This window comes from Micromesistius poutassou (genome assembly GCF_964030765.1).
Source record: "Micromesistius poutassou genome assembly, chromosome: 17".
In the NCBI taxonomy this organism is placed as follows: domain Eukaryota; kingdom Metazoa; phylum Chordata; class Actinopteri; order Gadiformes; family Gadidae; genus Micromesistius; species Micromesistius poutassou.
The window spans coordinates 13,631,662-13,650,768 of NC_140287.1; the positions used below are offsets into that span (position 1 = coordinate 13,631,662).

Below are 19,107 nucleotides of genomic sequence, written 5' to 3' on the forward strand. Positions count from 1 at the left end.
GAGGAGCACATCATATGCCTGCACACATGCACGTGCATGACACCTGCACGCGGAACCTGCGCAGAGAGTGGCACGATAGTTTTTATTTTTATTTGTTGATGTCAGTAAAAAGGAATGAATAACATTTGAAATCGTCCATTGCTACTAGGGACCCTTCAAAGATGTTAGGCTTGCAGTAGGCATTTGTTATACCAATGGAGATTATACGATGATGCACTACTCAAACTGGCTTATTGGGGTGAAAAACAGGGCATGCATTAGAAATGCATGTAAAACGCCTAACATCGAAGGGGACAACAGAGGACATCCCGTCGAAATGCAGAAAAAGAACCCACCGACTAAACGAAAAGCATCCGAGCTAACGTTGGCGTTCGGCATATCCCTTTGGAAAAAAGGTATTTGGCGAGTTATGATTTGGTTGAATAGAATGAGATCTCATCCTGTATCTGCGTGCAAAAAATGTGAGGCCTACAGGATACAATACCGCTAAGACTATGGTATCATCTGTTGGTGATTTAGTTCATGCATTTGTACGATTCGTTTGGCGTTTGCAGCGTATACTCTTCAGCGGTGTGCAGGAGTCCCTCGCTTCTGAGTGCACCTCGGGTCAGAGTTGAGGGCGAGGCGTGCTCGGTTACCAAGGCAACGGTCAGCTAACAGGGCTTCGCTCGCGCCGGGGCTAGGTTATCTGCCCGGGTGTGTTTATGCGTTTATTGTCAGGTCGACGAGTCGCTAATGTTACTCGGCTATCAAATAAGTGATAATTGTAATGTGTCGTTGGACAACGCGTAGGATGAATCATCTACGTGTAGACGACAAGGAGCATCTGAAATGTGAACTGCGGTTAAGCTAGCTATGCGCTCGGTGTCCAGGCGCGTCACTGACGATGACAGGTCAGAGAGTGCGAACAAACTTTTGGACACAGCCAAGGTTTCCTCATCTAGCCCCAGCCGTTCACATTTGTGTAGAAAATAGCGATGGACTATGCTGCACAAAAAAATATACCCCGTTTTTATTTTATTTTTGCAGGCTACAAAATAATTAAAAAGATTGGGGAAGGAACATTTTCAGAGGTGGTGAAGACTCAAAGTGTGAAAGATGGAAAATTCTACGCTTGCAAAACCATGAAGCAGACAATTGCCAGGTATTTAATCCATAATAACTCATTATCATTAAGAAGTGTAGAGTGGCTTCGAGCCGTGACACCTGCAACTTAATACATCAGCCGACGACTGACTTACATCCTTACATCAAGATGAGCAGTGTCGTATTTTTTTTTTTTACCATGTTCTTAATTCAGAACAAATTCTGGTGGTAAATTATCCAAGAGTGGGGATGAAGTTGGTAATATTAATTACTGAAAGACTAATAAAGAATTCCATTAAATATGTATACAGTGCAATGTCATGTGCAGCTGTTGTATCAGCACTACTTTCTAATTAAAGATGCACGTTTTTAATTTAGTCTAGAGCAAGCGAACAACCTACGGGAAGTCCAGGCCATGAAGAGACTCAGCCCTCACACCAATATCATTCAGCTGCATGAGCTGATATTGTAAGTCATTGTCGTTTACCCCTCTTTATACAATGTCAGGTGGGTCAGTATACAACAATTTTGTATTTGTGACAATGACATGCACATTCCATTCTTCAATGTTTTAGTGACAAAGAATCTGGCACCCTGTCGTTGATTTGTGAACTGATGGACATGAACATGTATGAATTCATACAAGGTGAGTTTATATATAAAGAAAACTATTATTCAATCTAGTCCAAGAATATGCATTACAATAAATGCCTACATTATACATATTGATGGTAATTACAAAGCAACAGGCATTGTTTGTAACCAATAGTTACGGTTAATTTGTAAATAATTCAGTTAATTCATCTGAAAATATATTCTATACTGAATAGTACAAGTATTATAGGTGTAACCTGTACCTTTTTATAGGTAGACAATCTCCAGTGCCTGAGAACACGATCAAACAATACATGTACCAGCTTTGTAAATCTCTTGAGCATATGCACAGGTGGGTATGAAGGTTTAAATGTAAACTCACTAGTTGATATTAAATATGTATTTGTACATAAGAGCTTTCCCCTTTTCCTGTATATTATAGGTGTGGCATCTTTCACCGAGATGTGAAGCCAGAAAATATTCTCATTAAAGTAAGTGGCACAAGTTTAATAAAACCGTTTCCAGTAGCTTGCCCTGTAGGAATGACTCTCCTCATTCGTTGCACACTACTGTTTTAGCAAGACACCCTTAAGCTGGGAGATTTTGGATCCTGCAGGAGCGTGTACTCCAAACCTCCGCACACAGAGTACATCTCCACTCGCTGGTACCGGGCCCCCGAGTGCCTGCTCACAGATGGATACTACAGCCTGAAGATGGATGTCTGGAGCACTGGCTGCGTTTTCTTTGAGATCTTCAGGTACCCAATTACATGGATCACTGCATTTAAACGTTGGGAAATAGAAATGGTATTTTGGGAGCTGTCAGTTGTTTGTGTCATATCAACTTAGCATCTGACATGCTTCAACAAACCAATGAAATCTGTTATTTTTGGTATAATTTGTATGGAATCATTCCGCTTCAGTTATTCATGGAATAATTCATCACCGGCCTATTTGGTTGTGTCATCATCAAAGCAGCAGGATGTTTGGCATATTTTGCATGGAATTAATCAAAACCTGTATGTCTTAAGAACGATTCATAAACCCAGCCTTTGTGATAATTTCATGCAACGGACGATGACAGATGATTTATAATATATATATTCCAGCTTGAACCCACTGTTCCCTGGATCGAATGAACTGGACCAGATCGCCAAGATCCACGATGTGCTGGGGACACCAGAAGGCAGCGTCCTGCAGAAATTCAAGCAGTAAGCTCCCCTTTCATCCCCTAAATGTTGCTTCATCTTAATTGATTACACATCAGTAATAATGACAATAAAACATTCATGTTCCATAAAAAGACAATACTAACTAAGGTGTACCCACATTGTGTGGTAGGTCCCGGGCGATGTGTTTCGATTTCCCCCCTAAAAAGGGCAGTGGTATCTCCCGGCTGATCCCCAACTGTCCGGCACCAGCCCTGTCTTTGCTGTACCAGATGTTGGCCTATGACCCAGATGAGCGCATCTCTGCACAGATGGCCTTGCAGCACACATACTTCAGGGAGATCAGGTGGAATTCCCCATGACTCTTGATCGCTCACCCTTAATAATGCTGATTCTACCATTTGCAGTGGGTCAATTTGACTTAATTAAAAAAAACTTGACTTAATCTCAATCTCAACTTTACCCTCAGGAAAAAAAAAATCAATAATAAATGATCATGTAAAGACAAAAATGTAAATCTTTTTATTCCAATTAACACATTTCTCCTCACCTTGGTTTTCCCAGACTGGCTGAGAAGAAAAGTGAAAGTCTGATGAGGACTATTGAGGCAGTCGAGGCAGGGGACACTGGTAAGATGCCTCATTCCACAGAGCACATCTGGCGGCCAGCCCGAATCGGCAGACAAGTGCGGGGAAGACACTCAAGACAGACTTCTTTAATAAGTGTGAGTCAATCTTTACTCATTATCCCCCCTCCCCCAAGCTCTGTATAAAGTCACCAAACTCTTGCAACAATTTTTAGATGCTACTTGGAATTAAGCTTTACAGTGAACATGTCAAAATAAACATGATCTTTTCTGTGTCTGCAGCATAGCATAAAACATGGATCAGAGCCCCTGATGAGACGCAACATCCCCCACTATGCAGCAGAGTTACCCAAGCTCAACATGGTGGTCCCGGGACCCCAGGTCACCTACCAAGCCTCCACGGTGCCTCCTCACACTGGGGTCCACCGGAACTCACTGCCTGCAATCTCAACCAAGAAGTGCCACTCGCGGTTGGCCAAGGTAAGACGCATTTGACGAACTAGTCCTACATGGTGAATGTCTGCATTCAAGTGTGAAAGGAACATAGTGAGTGGAGCATGGATGAAAGATAGCTGTCAAGTGGCTTAATGAAGAGGGTTTGATTGTGCAAGCTGTGTTTCCCCCTCCTTCCAGCCCAGGGATGAGTCACATCGTGCCGGGTTTAAGACCTACTACATGCCACCTCTTGACAGAAAACGTGGAGGTTACTGAGGGAAAGACTACCAACCCCAACAGGCTCAGAAATACAAAATAAAGCGCTTTTTTTTTTTACCTCTTTGTGTGAGATGCAAGTAATTGTTGGTCAGTGATGTTTTGAACAGCATCAGAAACAAATGTTAAAAAAAAGAAAGATACAAGCTGAATGTATGGCCTTTCGAGGAATAATTACAAGAAAAAAATCAATATCCACAGATACTGTGAATGCCTAATAAAATCAAACTTCTGATTTGTTTTTACTGAGGTTTTGAACCATGTACCCCACGGTAATAATATTGATTCAAAGTTCCAATTCAGACAATATAAACAAGAAAAAATTGTTTCCCAATTCTATGTTGAATGAGCCCATGTCCAAATGGCATTTTTTTTTCGGGCAGGAAAGCGCTTTCAGGGCGCTGGGATGAAGCGCTTGCGTGTATGAAAACCGCCCTAGCCGCCGTTGTATTATAAACCAGCTTTGCATAGTTTCCTTTTTATTATCTATATTTGTATCTATTTGTTTAACATTGTTATTTCACAATAAGCACCAACCAGATGACGCATTCAGTCATACTTTTAATGGAGGCGCTTAATAATGGTGATGTCCCTGAGCAAGGAGAATCTGTTATATGTTACATGTTATAATGTCTGTCAGACATACAGTATAAAGCTCTGGATAGAGGAACACGGCAAGAAAGTCCCGCGCTATCTAATATAGGATTGGTTGCCTGAAAAGGAGTGGCAGTGACGACACCAGCGCCTTTCTGAAAAGTTCACATATTTTGACGTGGGGGAACAAAAAAGGCGCAGTGCTAAGACACCAGGTGCAGCATATTGTCTTAATGGCCTTAAGGCCAAAGCGGCCGCTAACCATCTCCTCATATACGAAATAATTGAAAAAGGTGTGCTAAAAAAATGCTATGTGGACACATATATGCAGGGTTTGGTTCGTAAGTTAAACATCACTTATCAAAATGATTAGCACAGTGAATCCACACAATAAGAATACCTTAACGTGTAGTAGGCTACTTCTGATGAGCAAACATTTGTACCCATTTGGAAGAAAATACTCGATGCATTTTAGCAAAACAATTGCATTGCTCCACACCGATTGCGATAGCATGACATATCTAAACTAAATGTTTTTGACATTTAGAATGAAAATGTGTCAGGTCTCATTTGGTCGAGGCCTCCATTTGCCTGCTGCGTAACAAAATAAAGTTTCAAGTAATATGTCTCGACACAAAGGAACATTGTTGAGAACAAACGAGAAAAATATGTTTTTTTTAATGAAGAATAAATTGTTACGTGTAAAATATTTTCCACATTAAACAAAAATGTATTAGATCTTTGTCTTCTAGTTAATGTATAAGGTAATTTGACTCATCTTGGCAGTAATTGGTAATTGATTTCACCATAAATAAAGTAAACGAAACAGTTGGACACGCCCTGATGGTTGTCTTCTTTCTCTGATAGTATATAATAAAACCCTTCACCACATCATGAGTCTGTTTTTATTTGTGGCGAGCAAAATGAAAGGTTTACAAACCTCAAAATACTTTTCTAAAAAGCAGTTTTAAACCGACAACATCTTGAAACCCTGGAAGACTTTCATCCGTGACGGTGCCATCTGGATAGTGTGGGCCTTCCCTTTACCACCATGGGGAATTTAAAATAAGTAATTTAGAAAACCTACATGCAAGTGGACTTCAAAATAAAAAAACAGAAACCTGTGTATTCAAGATTATTTTAATATTATTAATATGTATACTTTAGGCTTTAGAAATATAACTATCAATGACAAAACTTCACTGGAGTAATGGTCTTTTGCTTAGGCCCCCATCAGTTCACTGAATTACAATATACACATTATGATACAGAGCAGATTGGAATCTGAAATATTAATATAAATGTTTCAATAGATAAAGTTTCATAATTGTTCTCACCTACTGTATTAGCCATGTGTGAGTATGAGCACGCTCAAAAATGTAAAGCCATCTTTTTCTAAACTAATTTTAAGTGCAAACTTTTTTTCTTTCCTTTAAAAGACGATTGCAGCATCCAGCTTATAGTTTCAGGTTTCATGACTGAGGGTGTCTTAAGCCGAGTGCAGCAAGGCAGTTCTCAACCATCTTGCTTGTTCCTTTATAGTAGTTATAAAAACAAAGAAAATAACAAAATCAGTGCAAAGTCGTTTGTAGGGATTTTCTACCGAGACAAAAAGTGGTGTTTGAATTTGAATTAATGCAAATTCTAAAATATGCCGGTTGGTTATAAAAAAGGTAAATTCACCCATCTCTCTCCCTCATTATATATATCTATAGATAGACATAGCTATATATCCATCGATATAGCTATATATCTATCAATATCTCTATACATATAAAGCCTCAGAGACTAAACAATGAACAAACTTATTTTAATAGCAAGCCTCTTGCTGTCTGATCTAGTCACACTTTGGGTAGTGAGAGGGTGTAAATAAAGATTTCTGAAGTTGAAGAAAATATATAGGAATTCAAAAACATTTTAAAACCCCAGCGAGGATACATGAGCACAATAATCCCACATTGCACCACACCCCTATTTTGTTTCTGTCTTCTCAATCCTCTAGGTCAATAAGTGATCAACAGAAATATAAAAAGCAATTAATGTAACCAGGAAGAAGGCAGGCGGGCGATGAGGAAGAGGAAGAGGAGGGAAGGGGGGTGGAAAGAAAAGAAAACTTGCAATGCTTGCGGGGTGAAGAGCAGCATCAGACTCAGGGTTGCAGGGTTGGTTTAGCAGCAGAAATATTGTGGCTATACTACTGTTCCACTGGGAGAGCTGGCTTGGTTTTGGGATGACAATAAGCCCTGGAAAAAGGAAAACAAGGAGAGTTGCATTGGGAGAGTTCACAAAGCAAAGAAAAATCAAGCAAACAACTGAGTCATTAAGAAGTTATCCCCGATTGCTGTGTCCTGTATTCAGTGAGAGAAGGGTGGAAGCAAGGCCTGCGAGGTCTTTGAGAGGACTGCTTGAATGAGGTCGTTTGACAATTGGAATATTTTGGTTAATTATTATCAAATAGATTGACAGGATCTTTGGAAATGGGTCAATAGTGAAATGATTGACCAATTTAGTGGCCCGTTCACCAATCCTCTCAAATATAGAAATATGCCAAGCATACAAGTGCATGCGAGAACGAACGAACACACACACACACACACACACACACACACACACACACACACACACACACACACACACACACACACACACACACACACACACACACACACACACACACACACACACACACACACACACACACACACACACACACACACACACACACACACACACACACACACACACACACACACACACACACACTTTTTTTTACTTCGCTGCTATGCCGTAAGAGATATTTCCTTAAACCAAACATCCCCTGGCCCCTGTATGTCTCATTGAGTGTCTACATTGGAAGTCTTCCTCATCAGTAAAAGTGAACTGTGAAGTGATTTTTAAGCATGAATGGCCATTTAACTACTCTAAATATTTGAATTAGAAGATGGTTTATGAATACATTTAGGGCCAAGTTAAATTCTAGCAAATGATCAAATGATAATTTGATCATTTGGTGACTCTTTCCCCCCCATTGGACTCCCATACATTTTCGCGACATTAAAAAGAACTTACCACTTTGCCTGGCCTTGCCCATGTGCAAATAAATCCCTCCTGACAAGCTGTCACTAAACAGTCCTCTAAAAATATGAGTACAGTCAGTCTCTCGTGAGCTATCTTTTTACAGATGAGGGGCTCCAGAAGGGGCACCTCCTCCATGCGTGGACACAGCAGGGTGCCCAGAGTCTTTGCAGGGTCCGCTTTGCTCTTGGTCAGCAGGTTGAGCTTGTCGCTGCTCTTGCTGCTGATGTGGCCCATGCTGTGGTTGCGTTTGTGGTCCTTCTCGTGGGGCCGCTCCTTGCGGTCGTGCAGCGACAGCGTGGCAAATTTGCTCACACCAGTGGCGATCGCACTGTCCAAGATGCCGCTGGTGAGGCCCCCGGTGCCGGCCTTGTTAGTGCTGTTGGCCGTGGCGGTGGAGGGGGTGGTGGTGGTGGGGCCGCCCGCGGAATGGGGCAGGCTGTTCGAGCGCGGCAACGTCGCAGAGTTGAGGCCCGGCGTGCTCGCACCGCTGTTGTTTCCGTTAGTAGTGTTGCTAGGAGTGTTGGTCACGACGGTCGACCCCAGGGGGGGGATGGTGGCGTTCATGACGTTAGTGTGTGTCCGTGTCCGCGAGAGGGGGAGGTGGGGGAAGAGGATGTCCTCCGTGAGGTCCCAGAGGCACAGCTGGGTGTCCTGGCCGACCGAGCCGAAGCGGTACGTCACGCTCACGGGCCGGCTGTCCGTCGAGTTGCGCTTGGAGAGCCGCGACTGCGTGCTGTTGGCCCGGTCTCGGCCGAAGTGGATCATCTGGTCCTGGAAGTCCTCGTCGCTGCCGCTGAACTCCATGGGGTCGCTTTCCTCCACACTGGTGGTGTAGTGGTCGAAGGCCACCACGCTCACCCACGACTTGTGTCCGTGACCCCGGGCGATGACCCGGCAGTCGAGGAATGACCACACAGTCACTAGGTCGTCCTCGCCGCCGGCCACTATGTACTTGCCGTCGGGGCTCCAGCACACGCAGAGCAGGCCACCGAAATAGCTCTTCATGGTGCCGTGCAGCTCCACGGCGTCAAAGTTGAACACCCGCAGGAAGCCGTCTTGGCTCACGCAGGCCAGGAACTTCCCGTCCGGGGAGAAGGCAAACTCGTTGAGCGCGCCTTCGCCCACGGTCCATTTGAGGAGCGGGTTGCGCGTGGACTTACTCTTACACGTGTGGACAGAGTAGTTCTCCCCCTGTTTGAGGAGCTGGTAGTGGGGCGCCGTGGTGCCACACGTGTGCTCCACGTTGTACAGGTACATGCTCCCGCTGGCGTGAGAGACCAGGAAGAGGCTCTCGGAGCCCGGCACCCATTTCACACACGTCACCCTGGACTTGTCTATGAGTCTCTGAAGGGAGACGTGGAGAGGAGGAGGATGGTGGTGGTGGATGAGGTGTGTGGGAGGAAAAAATAAGTAAGACATAGTCAAGTATAGACAGGAGACTGATGAATAAAAAATTAATATTAATAATAGTTTTAAACCTTTCCACAAATGCTAGATTTTGCAGTGTTTATGAAAGCAGTATTAGCACATAAGATAATATGGAGCTATTTACATAACTATGAGCTACTAGTTATCTGGGATTGACTTGTATTCTATAGTAGGAGCCAAATTGGCGGTAAATACCAGGGATGGAAAGGTTCAAGTAGAAGAAGTTTTGCGCCGTAATTACAGTACCCTGTGAAACTTCTCAGTCTTGAATGATGTGGAGTTGCTGTCCCAGCAGGGCTCAAAACTAACATTTTCTGCTAATCGTTTCATTCGGTGACACCAATGTATCATCCATCGGTTTATATTCATTTTAAAATAATCACTCACATAAAATACACTTCAATGTAAAACAAATATGATCGCATAGGTGGTCCTTTTCTTTTCCAACTAGCTCTTCCACAACTTTTTTCTCCCAAACCAACTGTTCACGCTCCTCCTGTATCAAGAAGCACTGCGCATACCAATGATAACAGGCTGCTAAGGTAATATAGGCCTTATCTGGCTTTCCATCATCTACAAAAGTGAATTTTTCACTATCGTTCTCGATTAGCGATAGTGCTGCGGTGCAATTTAATTTAAACTTTGCAAGGTACAAACCACCTTTCTGGTTTTTGATAATTTAAAGTACCCCCAGAGATCCAAAGCAGAGTGTCTTCATTTGAACGTACGTGAGTCGTGTTTCCAATGAGACCTCGAACACCGGCGGCGCCATAAAGCTGTTCCAGCACTGCTCAAAACCTTGGCACGCATCGCAGCGCAATTACCACTCATTATATTAAACACAAAACAAGCCCTAAAGACCCTGTACACTGTCTAGTGTGAGAGGGCCGAGTCAGACACGGAACAAGAGTGGATCCAACAGTGACCCCAGAAGCGTGATATGAACCGAACCGTGAATTTGTGAACCGTTCCACCCCTAGTTAATACAATTAATGTTGACAATCATTTACCCAACAAAAAAAATATCAGAACACGAATAGCATCTCATGCAGACAAAAGATTGTCCATTAGCTAAATAGCAAATGGTCAATGGGAAAACCTCCCATCAATAGCTGCAATGCTGTACTACAGTTATTGAAACATCAGTAGGGAATCTGAGTCGTACTTCCTCGTTAAAGAGTTTGCTGGTTTCCTTCTTGATGGGGTCTATCAGCTGCACCTGTCCAGCCGAGAACCCCACCAGTAATGATACACTCTCCGCTGTTGCAGTTAGATGGTTGAAGTCGTGACAGGTTGGCTGCGTTCCCTTGTAGATGCGCTTGTCTATGGGTTTGCTCAGGTCAGCAGCCTATTAAAAAAGAAGGAGCACAAACTCAGGCCAACACAGGGAGTTGCCAGAAAGAAGGAGGGCATCAATGAAGCATTTGATTACAGGCAAAAATCACTGAAGTGAGATTACATAGACAAAAAAAAAAATCCCAGTTAAATCATGCATGAAAGCAAACAATGCTCATTAGGGTGAGCTTAACAACGCAATATAAACACACTATATGACCCTGCCATACTTTAGTGACATTGTGTGCAAAGAATAGCTCACTTTAATTTGACAAGGTCTCTCACCATGTGTCATAAAGCTTTTTGTAAAGAGAGAACAGCATTGTGCTGCATCATACAATAACAAGTAGGCCATAAAGAAAACCAGACAAAAGTATACCAAACTTATTAATTAACAATAGATTTTTCCAAGACCGGGAGAGAAAAATTATAATAACTATTTTAAACAATAACTATTTAATATACAGTATTTCCAATAATGAGAAATACCTGTCCAGACAATTATCTGATATGCAATAATAACGCGGTTCAAGAGTGCAGGACTTGCCATGTATTTACCAAGTTGTGAATGGATATATTATAATATGTAAAACAAGGGACAGGCCATCTGTATGCTATTGTAGCCAAGACCTCATCCTGACATACCTCATCAACCTATGCCAGGGTACTCTTTATTAAACAGAAGAACTGTCTACACCACATTCTAGGTGCCACCCGGTTCATTCCCATGATCACCAACCACATCAGCACAGCAAGCAAAACACTTCCGGCTTCTCCTAGCATCACACAATTAACGTTTCCTAAAGCCACTTTCTACATCGCTAGTTACACAATTAAAACGAGCAAGAGTAATCGAATGCAACGATAGATAACGAATTCTCACTTTGAGCAAGTTACTTAGAGCCAGCCGATTCTAGTAAATGCAGCACTACATAATAACTCGGACGCATTCGCCTGTCAATACGAGTACAAGCTACCGTTAGCTGTCAGCTAGGCCAGGTCATCCTTCCAGGAAAGTTATCCTGAAACTTCTGTGTATATCTTGTTTAAAATGCTTCATAGATTACAGCAACAGTTCGCACAAAAAGTTATCCAGTTAAAGAAACTATGACGAGTGACTGGCATGTCACAGATTCTGACACATTGTCATTTCGACACCTGTCAATCAAAGGGCGTCGACAGGTGTTATGCGAGTAGCACCGTGTCACACTAAAATCCTACTCTTATAACGATCAACAACTTCAACCACAAGGAATCGAATTAAATCCAACACATAGTTTAAGACGCAAGCTCATATTACGGCCAGAACCCAACATAAGTTGGGAGTATTTTTGACCAAAGCCTCGAAATAACTGTGTGGCAAGCTAGTTAGCTCGAATCATTAGCCACCGGACGGCTAGCGCCTAGCTCCAAGCCAAACTGCCAGTCCATCGGTCTCAAAGTCAGACACCTGCCAAACTTCACGCTACGCACACACCGCCCCGGTATTCAACAACACTTCGGCTCAAACCCCAGACAACGGACCAGAGGAGTACGTGTTGATGACATTAGGTGGAATAAGTGAAGTTAGCGGCGCTACCTTTCGGACGCCTTTGTAGATGTAGAAGTAGAGTTCGCGGCCCACATTGAAACAGATCCGGTCGCCGTTGCCGGACTGGTCGTTGACGTTGACGAAGGAGACCTTGACGGGGTTGGAGCCCTGCGAGTTGAAAGGCACCCGGTTGGGACGGCTGTATTCGGAGTGAGTGAGGAGTTTGTAGACACCTTCCCGAGTGGTGAATTGAGTTTTAATTTCGTTCATTTCCTTCCCTCCTCCCTCCGCCGCCATCTTTGAAATTAACATTCATCCTTTTTTTCCTCGAGCCCGGATCTTACGCATGGAGCGTGAACTCTCTGACCCCCCCATCCCCCTCCTCCCCCCAGCCGGTGTGCATGTGGACCTGAGTGCATGATTGATAATTTGTATCATTCCTGTCGTGCCATCGCAGCACTTTACACAACGTTGAGGAATCTAAAGTTAGTGGCGGCATATATATTGCTGGTAATACACATGTTGGTGCACAGTCCGTGATCGAATGCACCAGTAAAACTGCAATTAAGATTGAGGAATACATCTTACACCGCTATCATCACAACGCCATTTCGTTAAAAAAAAGTTTTAGACTTGTTCAGCAATATGCCACCTAGGAAGAAAGGTCACTTGCGACCTGGTAAAATCTTTCTTCAAATTTCCACATTAACATTATCCATTATTTAATGTAACCATATTTTTCTTCATAAGTAGAACGTTTTCATTCAGTTAACAGTGATGGCCGTCCTAACAGTGTGGAGAAGCTTGCTTTCAAATACATGGTAAGACCACACACACAAGGGTAGTGTGTAAATAATCATCTGATTAAAATTGTCAAGAAAGACAAGATGTATCAGATGCATTTTGTGGAATAATAATATCATGTATGTGTTGTATACTGATTAAAAGTAGCTCCTATTTGTAGTGCTTAGTTACTTTCTACCCATGTATGTTTTCCACCAGGAGATGTGTAAAGTGGAGTCCAGCACAGATGAGTCAGACATCAGTCCAAGGTCATCAGATACCAGCACAATGGTATTATGTAACCCAGACACAATCTCTTTTCACACTCTCATTATGATATGTATGGTTATTGTACATAGGCTTACTGAGTCTACAGAATAAGTGAACTTAAAGTTTTTAACATACAATATTTTTTAAATTGCCTTGACGTGAATCTACTGACACTATTCAAGATGTTAACATCAACATTTATTTGGTACGATATTGAAAATGATACAATAAAGCACTATTATATTTCATGCAGGAGATTTTTTATATTTCATGACATGACCAGTGGTCAGGAGGAGTACAGACTTACAAAGCAGATAAACATTTAGATTAAACAAAGTAGACTACAGTAAAGTAAACACTGTTTACTTTAGTTAGTATGTGGATGGTATATGTAGCCTCGACACAGCTGCCTAAGGCTCTTCAGCTATAGGTACGTTAGCTGCTCATCAAGAGGTCCCAATCCAAAACACAGTGTCGTCCCAGTGTTTGCATAATCTCTTTTGAATGACCATCATTACCAGGCCTTGGTGACTAGCAGGCAGGAGAAAATAACTCTTCCAAAGAAAATATCATCATTGTCCCACAAGGCCGGTGGACGGCTTCCCTGTTACTGCCGGGTGAGCGTTCTACCTAATATTATTAAAGGGCTCATGTCATGCCACCAGGTGTGGGTGTGATTAGCTGGTACAAGCCTTTTGGCACAGGGAAGCTAATCACATCCACACCTGGTGGCATGACATGAGCCCTTTAACCCATTCTGCTCCATAAGCACCCCCCTCACCCTACAACCCCCTCTCTATGTGATGATTGAAGTTCTTGGACCCCTACGATGGGAGCTCGGAGGACTCTGATGAGTCCCACCACACCGCAGGGCTCCTGGGCAGGAGACCCAGGCAGCACGGATGCGTCTGCAGCCACTTCCTGTGCCGGAGCAGACGATTCGTACCCCTCCAGCCCCCGGCGTCGGCCCCCGTGGAGGTGACTAAGCGTGAGCCGAGACCGCCCTCCACCACCACCCCAGGGCCCCCACCGCTGCTCCAGCAGCCAGCGGACATCCAGATGGACTCGGATGGCAGCTCGTCCGAGCTGTGGGTTTCTCCCTGGTCCTCGGTGAGCGACCGAAGCGGCTGCCGGGATCTTCTGGAGAAGACGGGGTCCGGGCACAGCTGCCCTGAGAGAGAGGATGACTGGTTTGAGGACTCAGGGTTGCACAGCACGATCAGATCCCCAACACCGCCACCCTCTGTGAGGTCCCCACCTCACACTGCGGTGGCAGTGGGGGAGAGCCTCTTCCCGGGGCCCAGTGGCTATGGCTGCTGCTTGTACAAAAGGAAGATGATGGGGCCTCACGGGATGGAGGTTGTAGAGTCAGGGCAGAGGAAGAAGCAGTGTGTTGTCAGCATGAAGGAAGCGCCAGGGTAAGGGGATTGTGCTGCCGAGATGTTTTGAAGACACTCGTTAACATTGTAATGTATTTGTTTTTTGTATGCCTCCTGAAGTAAACTAGTTTGGATTGCACGTGAGACCGATTTTTGCATCTTGCCTGTAGTAATTCAGTGCCCCAATGATTCAAAAACAGGTAAAATGCCTACTACCTTGTTTGACCTTTTGCCATTGCAATTTGTAACGAGGTAACTTAGTCCTTCAAAGTGTTGCGTTAGACATGATTACCTCACCAGATGACACATTGGACCCCAGCCACTTCAGTTATTTATGAGTTTATTGCACAAACCACACTTTTTCTAATGAATGCATTAGTCTGATTTGCCAGTTTGGAAAAGACTATTCTAATTTTGATGGCAGTTCAACGGGGAGCACTTTTAAAAGGTATTAAACATTATGCACTTTAAAAGGTTAAAAGTTGAATTAATGTGAAATATATATTATTTTGTCACAGCAAGTGGACTCCTGGATTCTTTTTACCTTGAACTTCGTGGTTCCAAAGCCAAACCCATGATATCCTCCAATTCCCCATAAGTAAGCAAATAAGCAAATTAATATATATATAATATATATATATTTTTTAATTATTTAAAAAATAAATAAAAAAAATTATATAAAAAAATACTAAATAAAAAAATTTTAAAATTTTTTTTTAACTCCCCGGAGTATAACCCTGGAACCCCCTAGTGGGTCTGTGTTTTCCTTGGCTCACGCATCACTCACCTTTTTCACCCCAAACCAGTTTGCATGCCTGCTGTGAAGTCATGAGCTAATGGTCTTCACTGTATTTGAGGGGACAGTTTTGCCAGAGTATCAACATATTGTAGTCCATGGTATCTGGAAAAGCTGCCTGCAAAATTAAGATATTGTCTTCTTCTCATTCCAATCGGAAGAGGTTGGAGAGCAAAGGTGCTTTGATTCCTTTCAATCCAATCAATCTGCATTTGTGGGGAGAAATAACTGCATGGGAGCCTCATCACCAACACACAAGGCCTGATTACTCGCCTCATTTGTCATCACAAACAGACTTGGGTTTGTTCAACTACAAGCCAGTTTTAACAATCTACTGGTCTATTGGTCAGATGTAGTTTGAAGACAGCTCAATGTTGTTTCACATTTATTTTTGTAAATAGTTAGAGGTATATAATGGAAAAAAAATTGGCTGGTTGGTGTGATCCAACATTGGCTGGAGGTTTGAACTTAAAACATTTTTTAAGTTCAATGTTTCCCTATAATAACCAGATAGCCCTCCTTCAAATAGGGCTTAACAAAGCTAATGCAAAAGAGCAATCAAGAGACTGACATCAATGTAGCAGTTCATTTTATTCCAACTTTGATCACTTAAAAACATTTCAGGTTCCTCCTTAAAAAGACATTGCATTTCTTTCTCTACTTCCTCTACTTTGTTAGTACCCAACTGACTACTCACTTCCTCCGACCCTCAAAAATTACTTTTCATAAATTGCGTTAGTGGATATTATGTTGATTACTGCTTCACATTAAACTTCAGACTTGCCGTTTCTATTGGAAATCACACTATAGGCTGCTACTTGTGTATATCTTAACAGGACATGTATACTAAGTGTTTAGAAGAGATTAATATGCGAGTTAAACAGTTAAGAGTTTCAGTCTTCATGAGCTCTACTCGGTGCACAGGACAGCCACACCGCGCTCGTAGAAGTTGTGCGGGTCCTCCTTGGTGGCGATGTCAAAGTCCACGGTGAAGATGAGGTCTGCCCTGGTGAAGTTCAGGTACACCGGCAGGGTCACCTGGACAGGAAACAGAAGAGGAAGATCTCAGTTGATGCCCACACTTAAAGCCCCAACATATTGATATCATGTTTGATATCCGAAGGTTTGAATATGGTATGGTATAAGCTTGTGTTGTGGGTTGTCTATTGGTCAGCTTGGTGTTTTACTCCCAGCTGAAAGGTTCTGGATTGGGTCATAATGATTGCAGTCTACCCTGAGCAACATGCCTAAACCTTACCTGCTCATCAAACGACATGACAACATAAAAACCAAGTGGCTAAATGACCAAATAGAATAGGAATGTTTGTCCTACCATGGGTCTCTTCTCCTCGTTGCCCTGTTTGTTCCAGCGCAGCTGAGTGAGGGGCAGCTCGGTGGAGATGGTGTTGGACAGAGACAGCTTGTTGTTGGCACAGGTGGCCCCCTGCAGTTTCAGACCTGCAAGAGAAACCCATTGAAAAACAAAACCCAGTTAGGAGTGGCTTCCAGAAAACACCATGATCACTATGGACTCATAATTTGTCCCGGGATTCATTCAGAGTGGGGGACTTTGCCAATACTCTGTATGCACGTGTTCTCTGACCTTTGATGCCAAAGCTGCAGGCGTCCAGCACGGCGCCCTGGGCGTTGGTGACGTTGACCTCCAGACAGAGCTCCTCCAGAGACCAGCTGTTGGCCTGGGCCACGTACTGGCGGGTGGCCGTGATGTAGGCCTCCGGCACAAACAGGCCTCCGAGGCACACGTTGACATTCTGGATGGGGGCGAGTTTGAGATTTTTTATTTATATTTATTTATTTCCAAAGCGGAAACTGTAAATGTATAAAAACATAACAACTTTTAAAAACTATTTGTTTTTAAAAGTAGGCCGTTAAGAGGTTTAAAGATCCCATATTATACCACCAGGTGTGATAGATCAGTCTACCAGCCTATCCAGTGGACTGTAGCAAACATTGCTCATCTATCCGTCATACATCTAGGTGGACACACCCACTTGTGATGTCAGAAGAGGCAGATTTTCAAAACGGCTTGTAACGGCTAATCACACACACCTGGTGGTATAATATGTCACCTTTAAGAACTGATGACAAACCTACCAGCCTACCCAGTGGACTGTACCCACTGGTAGGTCATCACATCTGGCGGTAAACTAGGGTTAGCCCCTGGGAACAGTTTGGTTTACCTTCAGCTCCTTGGCCCCGCCACTGGCCGCTGCCTGGGAGATCTGCTGCAGCTGCTTGATCCTCTCGCTGAAATCGGCCACCCACTGGATGACCGTCATGGAGGCCGGGACCGTGTAGCGGCACCAGTTGCGCGGCAGAATACCTGCAAGAAGATACACCAGAGCTCAAGGGAAAATTCAGCAGGAAACGTAAGCATTAGGCTGTTGGCAGTTATGCTAACATCTGGTGTGCTAAGCAGGAAGTCGATTCAAAATCATGAGTTTAGCACTCTAGCCAAATAATTCTGAATAAAAGCCTTGTGAAAAACAACCGGAATAGTGGTAACAGTAATCAACACTGCATTACAGAGGGTGTCATTTAAATGATAGGTTTACCTTTCACCAGGTCATTGATGAGCGTGCGCAGGTCGTTGGTCTGCTTCTTCTTGCCCTCGCACACCTGCACCACGTCAGTCAGGTCCTGACGGATCTCCTGCAGCATCTTGCCGCCCATCTTCACCTCGCGCTCAAAGAAGCGGAACAGCGGATCCTGTAGGAAAGAAACCATCAGAGAGGAATGTCAAAGTGCACAAGGGAACTTTTTACCATTGCAGCTATCTTGTTCTGTTCAACATGAGTTGAAAACTGTTTTGCAGCGCAAATCAACCCATGGATTTTAGTTTCTAGTCTCTTAAAATCGATTTTGTCTGAGTGATAAACGTTTTTTTACTTTGTGATGCTTCATGACAAGATGATCATGTTTACATATCAACTCATGATATTGTGACGCACGAGAGCTCAACAGAAGCTGGAGAAAGCGGAAGACTTTGATCTTCTGGTTGTACTTGTTGAGAGAGGGAGCAAGGAAGAACGAGCAAGGACCACCTCGACTTGCATACCAGTAGCACAATTTCCTTGTGATAACGGATCATAACAGGGCGACTTTGAAGAAAAGTTATTACCGGGTGAAGTTGTGCCGATCATACCTAGTGAGAGCGAGACTCCACTCTGGATCCTATCCTCCCCCCCTAACCAGCTCTAACCTGCCCCCATCCGCCTTTACCTTGATGTTCTCCACCGTGCGTTTCAGGGGGTTGACCATCTGGGGGATGAGCTGCAGCCAGTTGAAGGCGGTGGTGTGGATGGTCCTCATCCAGGCGGGCTGGTTGTCCGACGTGGACGCGGTGCGCTGCTTTATCTCAGTCGTTTCGTATGCGAGGTCATCCTCATCCTCCAACATCTGCATTTTCAGCATCTTGCTCATCATGTCGATGCCTGCGCCGTGCAGCGGAAGGAGCCAGCGAAGGGAGGGAGAGGACCATGAGGTGAGGGGAGTGGGTGGGACAGGAGATCAGACCGTGGCGGAAGGTGGATAGAGGGAGGGTGAGGGTAAAGAAGATATTAACAATGTACCATGGAACAGATAGTTGGGCCTCAGGATTGTGTTAATATGGGATGTCGAATAACAGATTATTACTGTAAGCATTTGTTATTGAAAATCAAAAAGGTTGACATTTTCCTTAAGTAGGAGTAGAGGCCGGGAGGGCTTCAGGCCAAAACACGACGCCAACAGTACAAAACACAAACA

General features: G+C 43.6%; 4 protein-coding genes across 6 annotated transcripts in view; 2 read left to right on the plus strand and 2 right to left on the minus strand.

Moving 5' to 3' along the window:
- Positions 1–208: 208 nt before the first annotated feature.
- On the plus strand, positions 209–4,145 carry mok (MOK protein kinase; the record flags this gene model as incomplete). The annotated part of the gene is made up of 12 exons (XM_084481896.1): positions 209–395; positions 1,030–1,144; positions 1,465–1,554; positions 1,662–1,732; positions 1,954–2,032; positions 2,123–2,171; positions 2,259–2,437; positions 2,789–2,890; positions 3,021–3,194; positions 3,413–3,572; positions 3,717–3,914; positions 4,068–4,145. 12 exons carry the CDS (start codon positions 209–211, stop codon positions 4,143–4,145), a joined length of 1,482 nt encoding a protein of 493 aa, XP_084338022.1.
- Positions 4,146–4,706: 561 nt separating this feature from the next.
- On the minus strand, positions 4,707–12,423 carry wdr20a (WD repeat domain 20a; the record flags this gene model as incomplete). Its single annotated transcript, XM_084482095.1, has 4 exons — positions 4,707–6,982; positions 7,809–9,161; positions 10,411–10,593; positions 12,160–12,423. 4 exons carry the CDS (start codon positions 12,421–12,423, stop codon positions 6,929–6,931), a joined length of 1,854 nt encoding a protein of 617 aa, XP_084338221.1. The 3' UTR covers positions 4,707–6,928.
- LOC311362268 (uncharacterized protein) lies at positions 12,226–14,871 on the plus strand. Of its 2 annotated transcripts, none has more exons than XM_084482096.1 (4): positions 12,226–12,321; positions 13,114–13,185; positions 13,686–13,781; positions 13,978–14,871. In XM_084482096.1, exons 2-4 carry the CDS (start codon positions 13,117–13,119, stop codon positions 14,584–14,586), a joined length of 774 nt encoding a protein of 257 aa, XP_084338222.1. In that variant the 5' UTR covers positions 12,226–12,321; positions 13,114–13,116; the 3' UTR covers positions 14,587–14,871. The 2 variants fall into 2 exon arrangements, with proteins under 2 accessions (XP_084338222.1, XP_084338223.1); XM_084482097.1 differs by having other exon boundaries at positions 12,256–12,321; positions 13,117–13,185.
- A 1,040-nt stretch (positions 14,872–15,911) lies between these two features.
- Positions 15,912–19,107, minus strand: part of dync1h1 (dynein, cytoplasmic 1, heavy chain 1) — a 39,844-nt gene continuing 36,648 nt past the window's right edge. For both annotated transcript variants that reach the window (XM_084482380.1, XM_084482379.1), the window contains exons 71-76: positions 18,583–18,794; positions 17,916–18,069; positions 17,541–17,683; positions 16,943–17,111; positions 16,673–16,797; positions 15,912–16,377 (exon numbers count right to left, since the gene is read on the minus strand). In XM_084482380.1, coding sequence (XP_084338506.1) covers positions 16,249–16,377; positions 16,673–16,797; positions 16,943–17,111; positions 17,541–17,683; positions 17,916–18,069; positions 18,583–18,794 — 932 coding nt within the window. In that variant the 3' untranslated portion in view covers positions 15,912–16,248. The remainder of the gene's footprint in view (positions 16,378–16,672; positions 16,798–16,942; positions 17,112–17,540; positions 17,684–17,915; positions 18,070–18,582; positions 18,795–19,107) is intronic.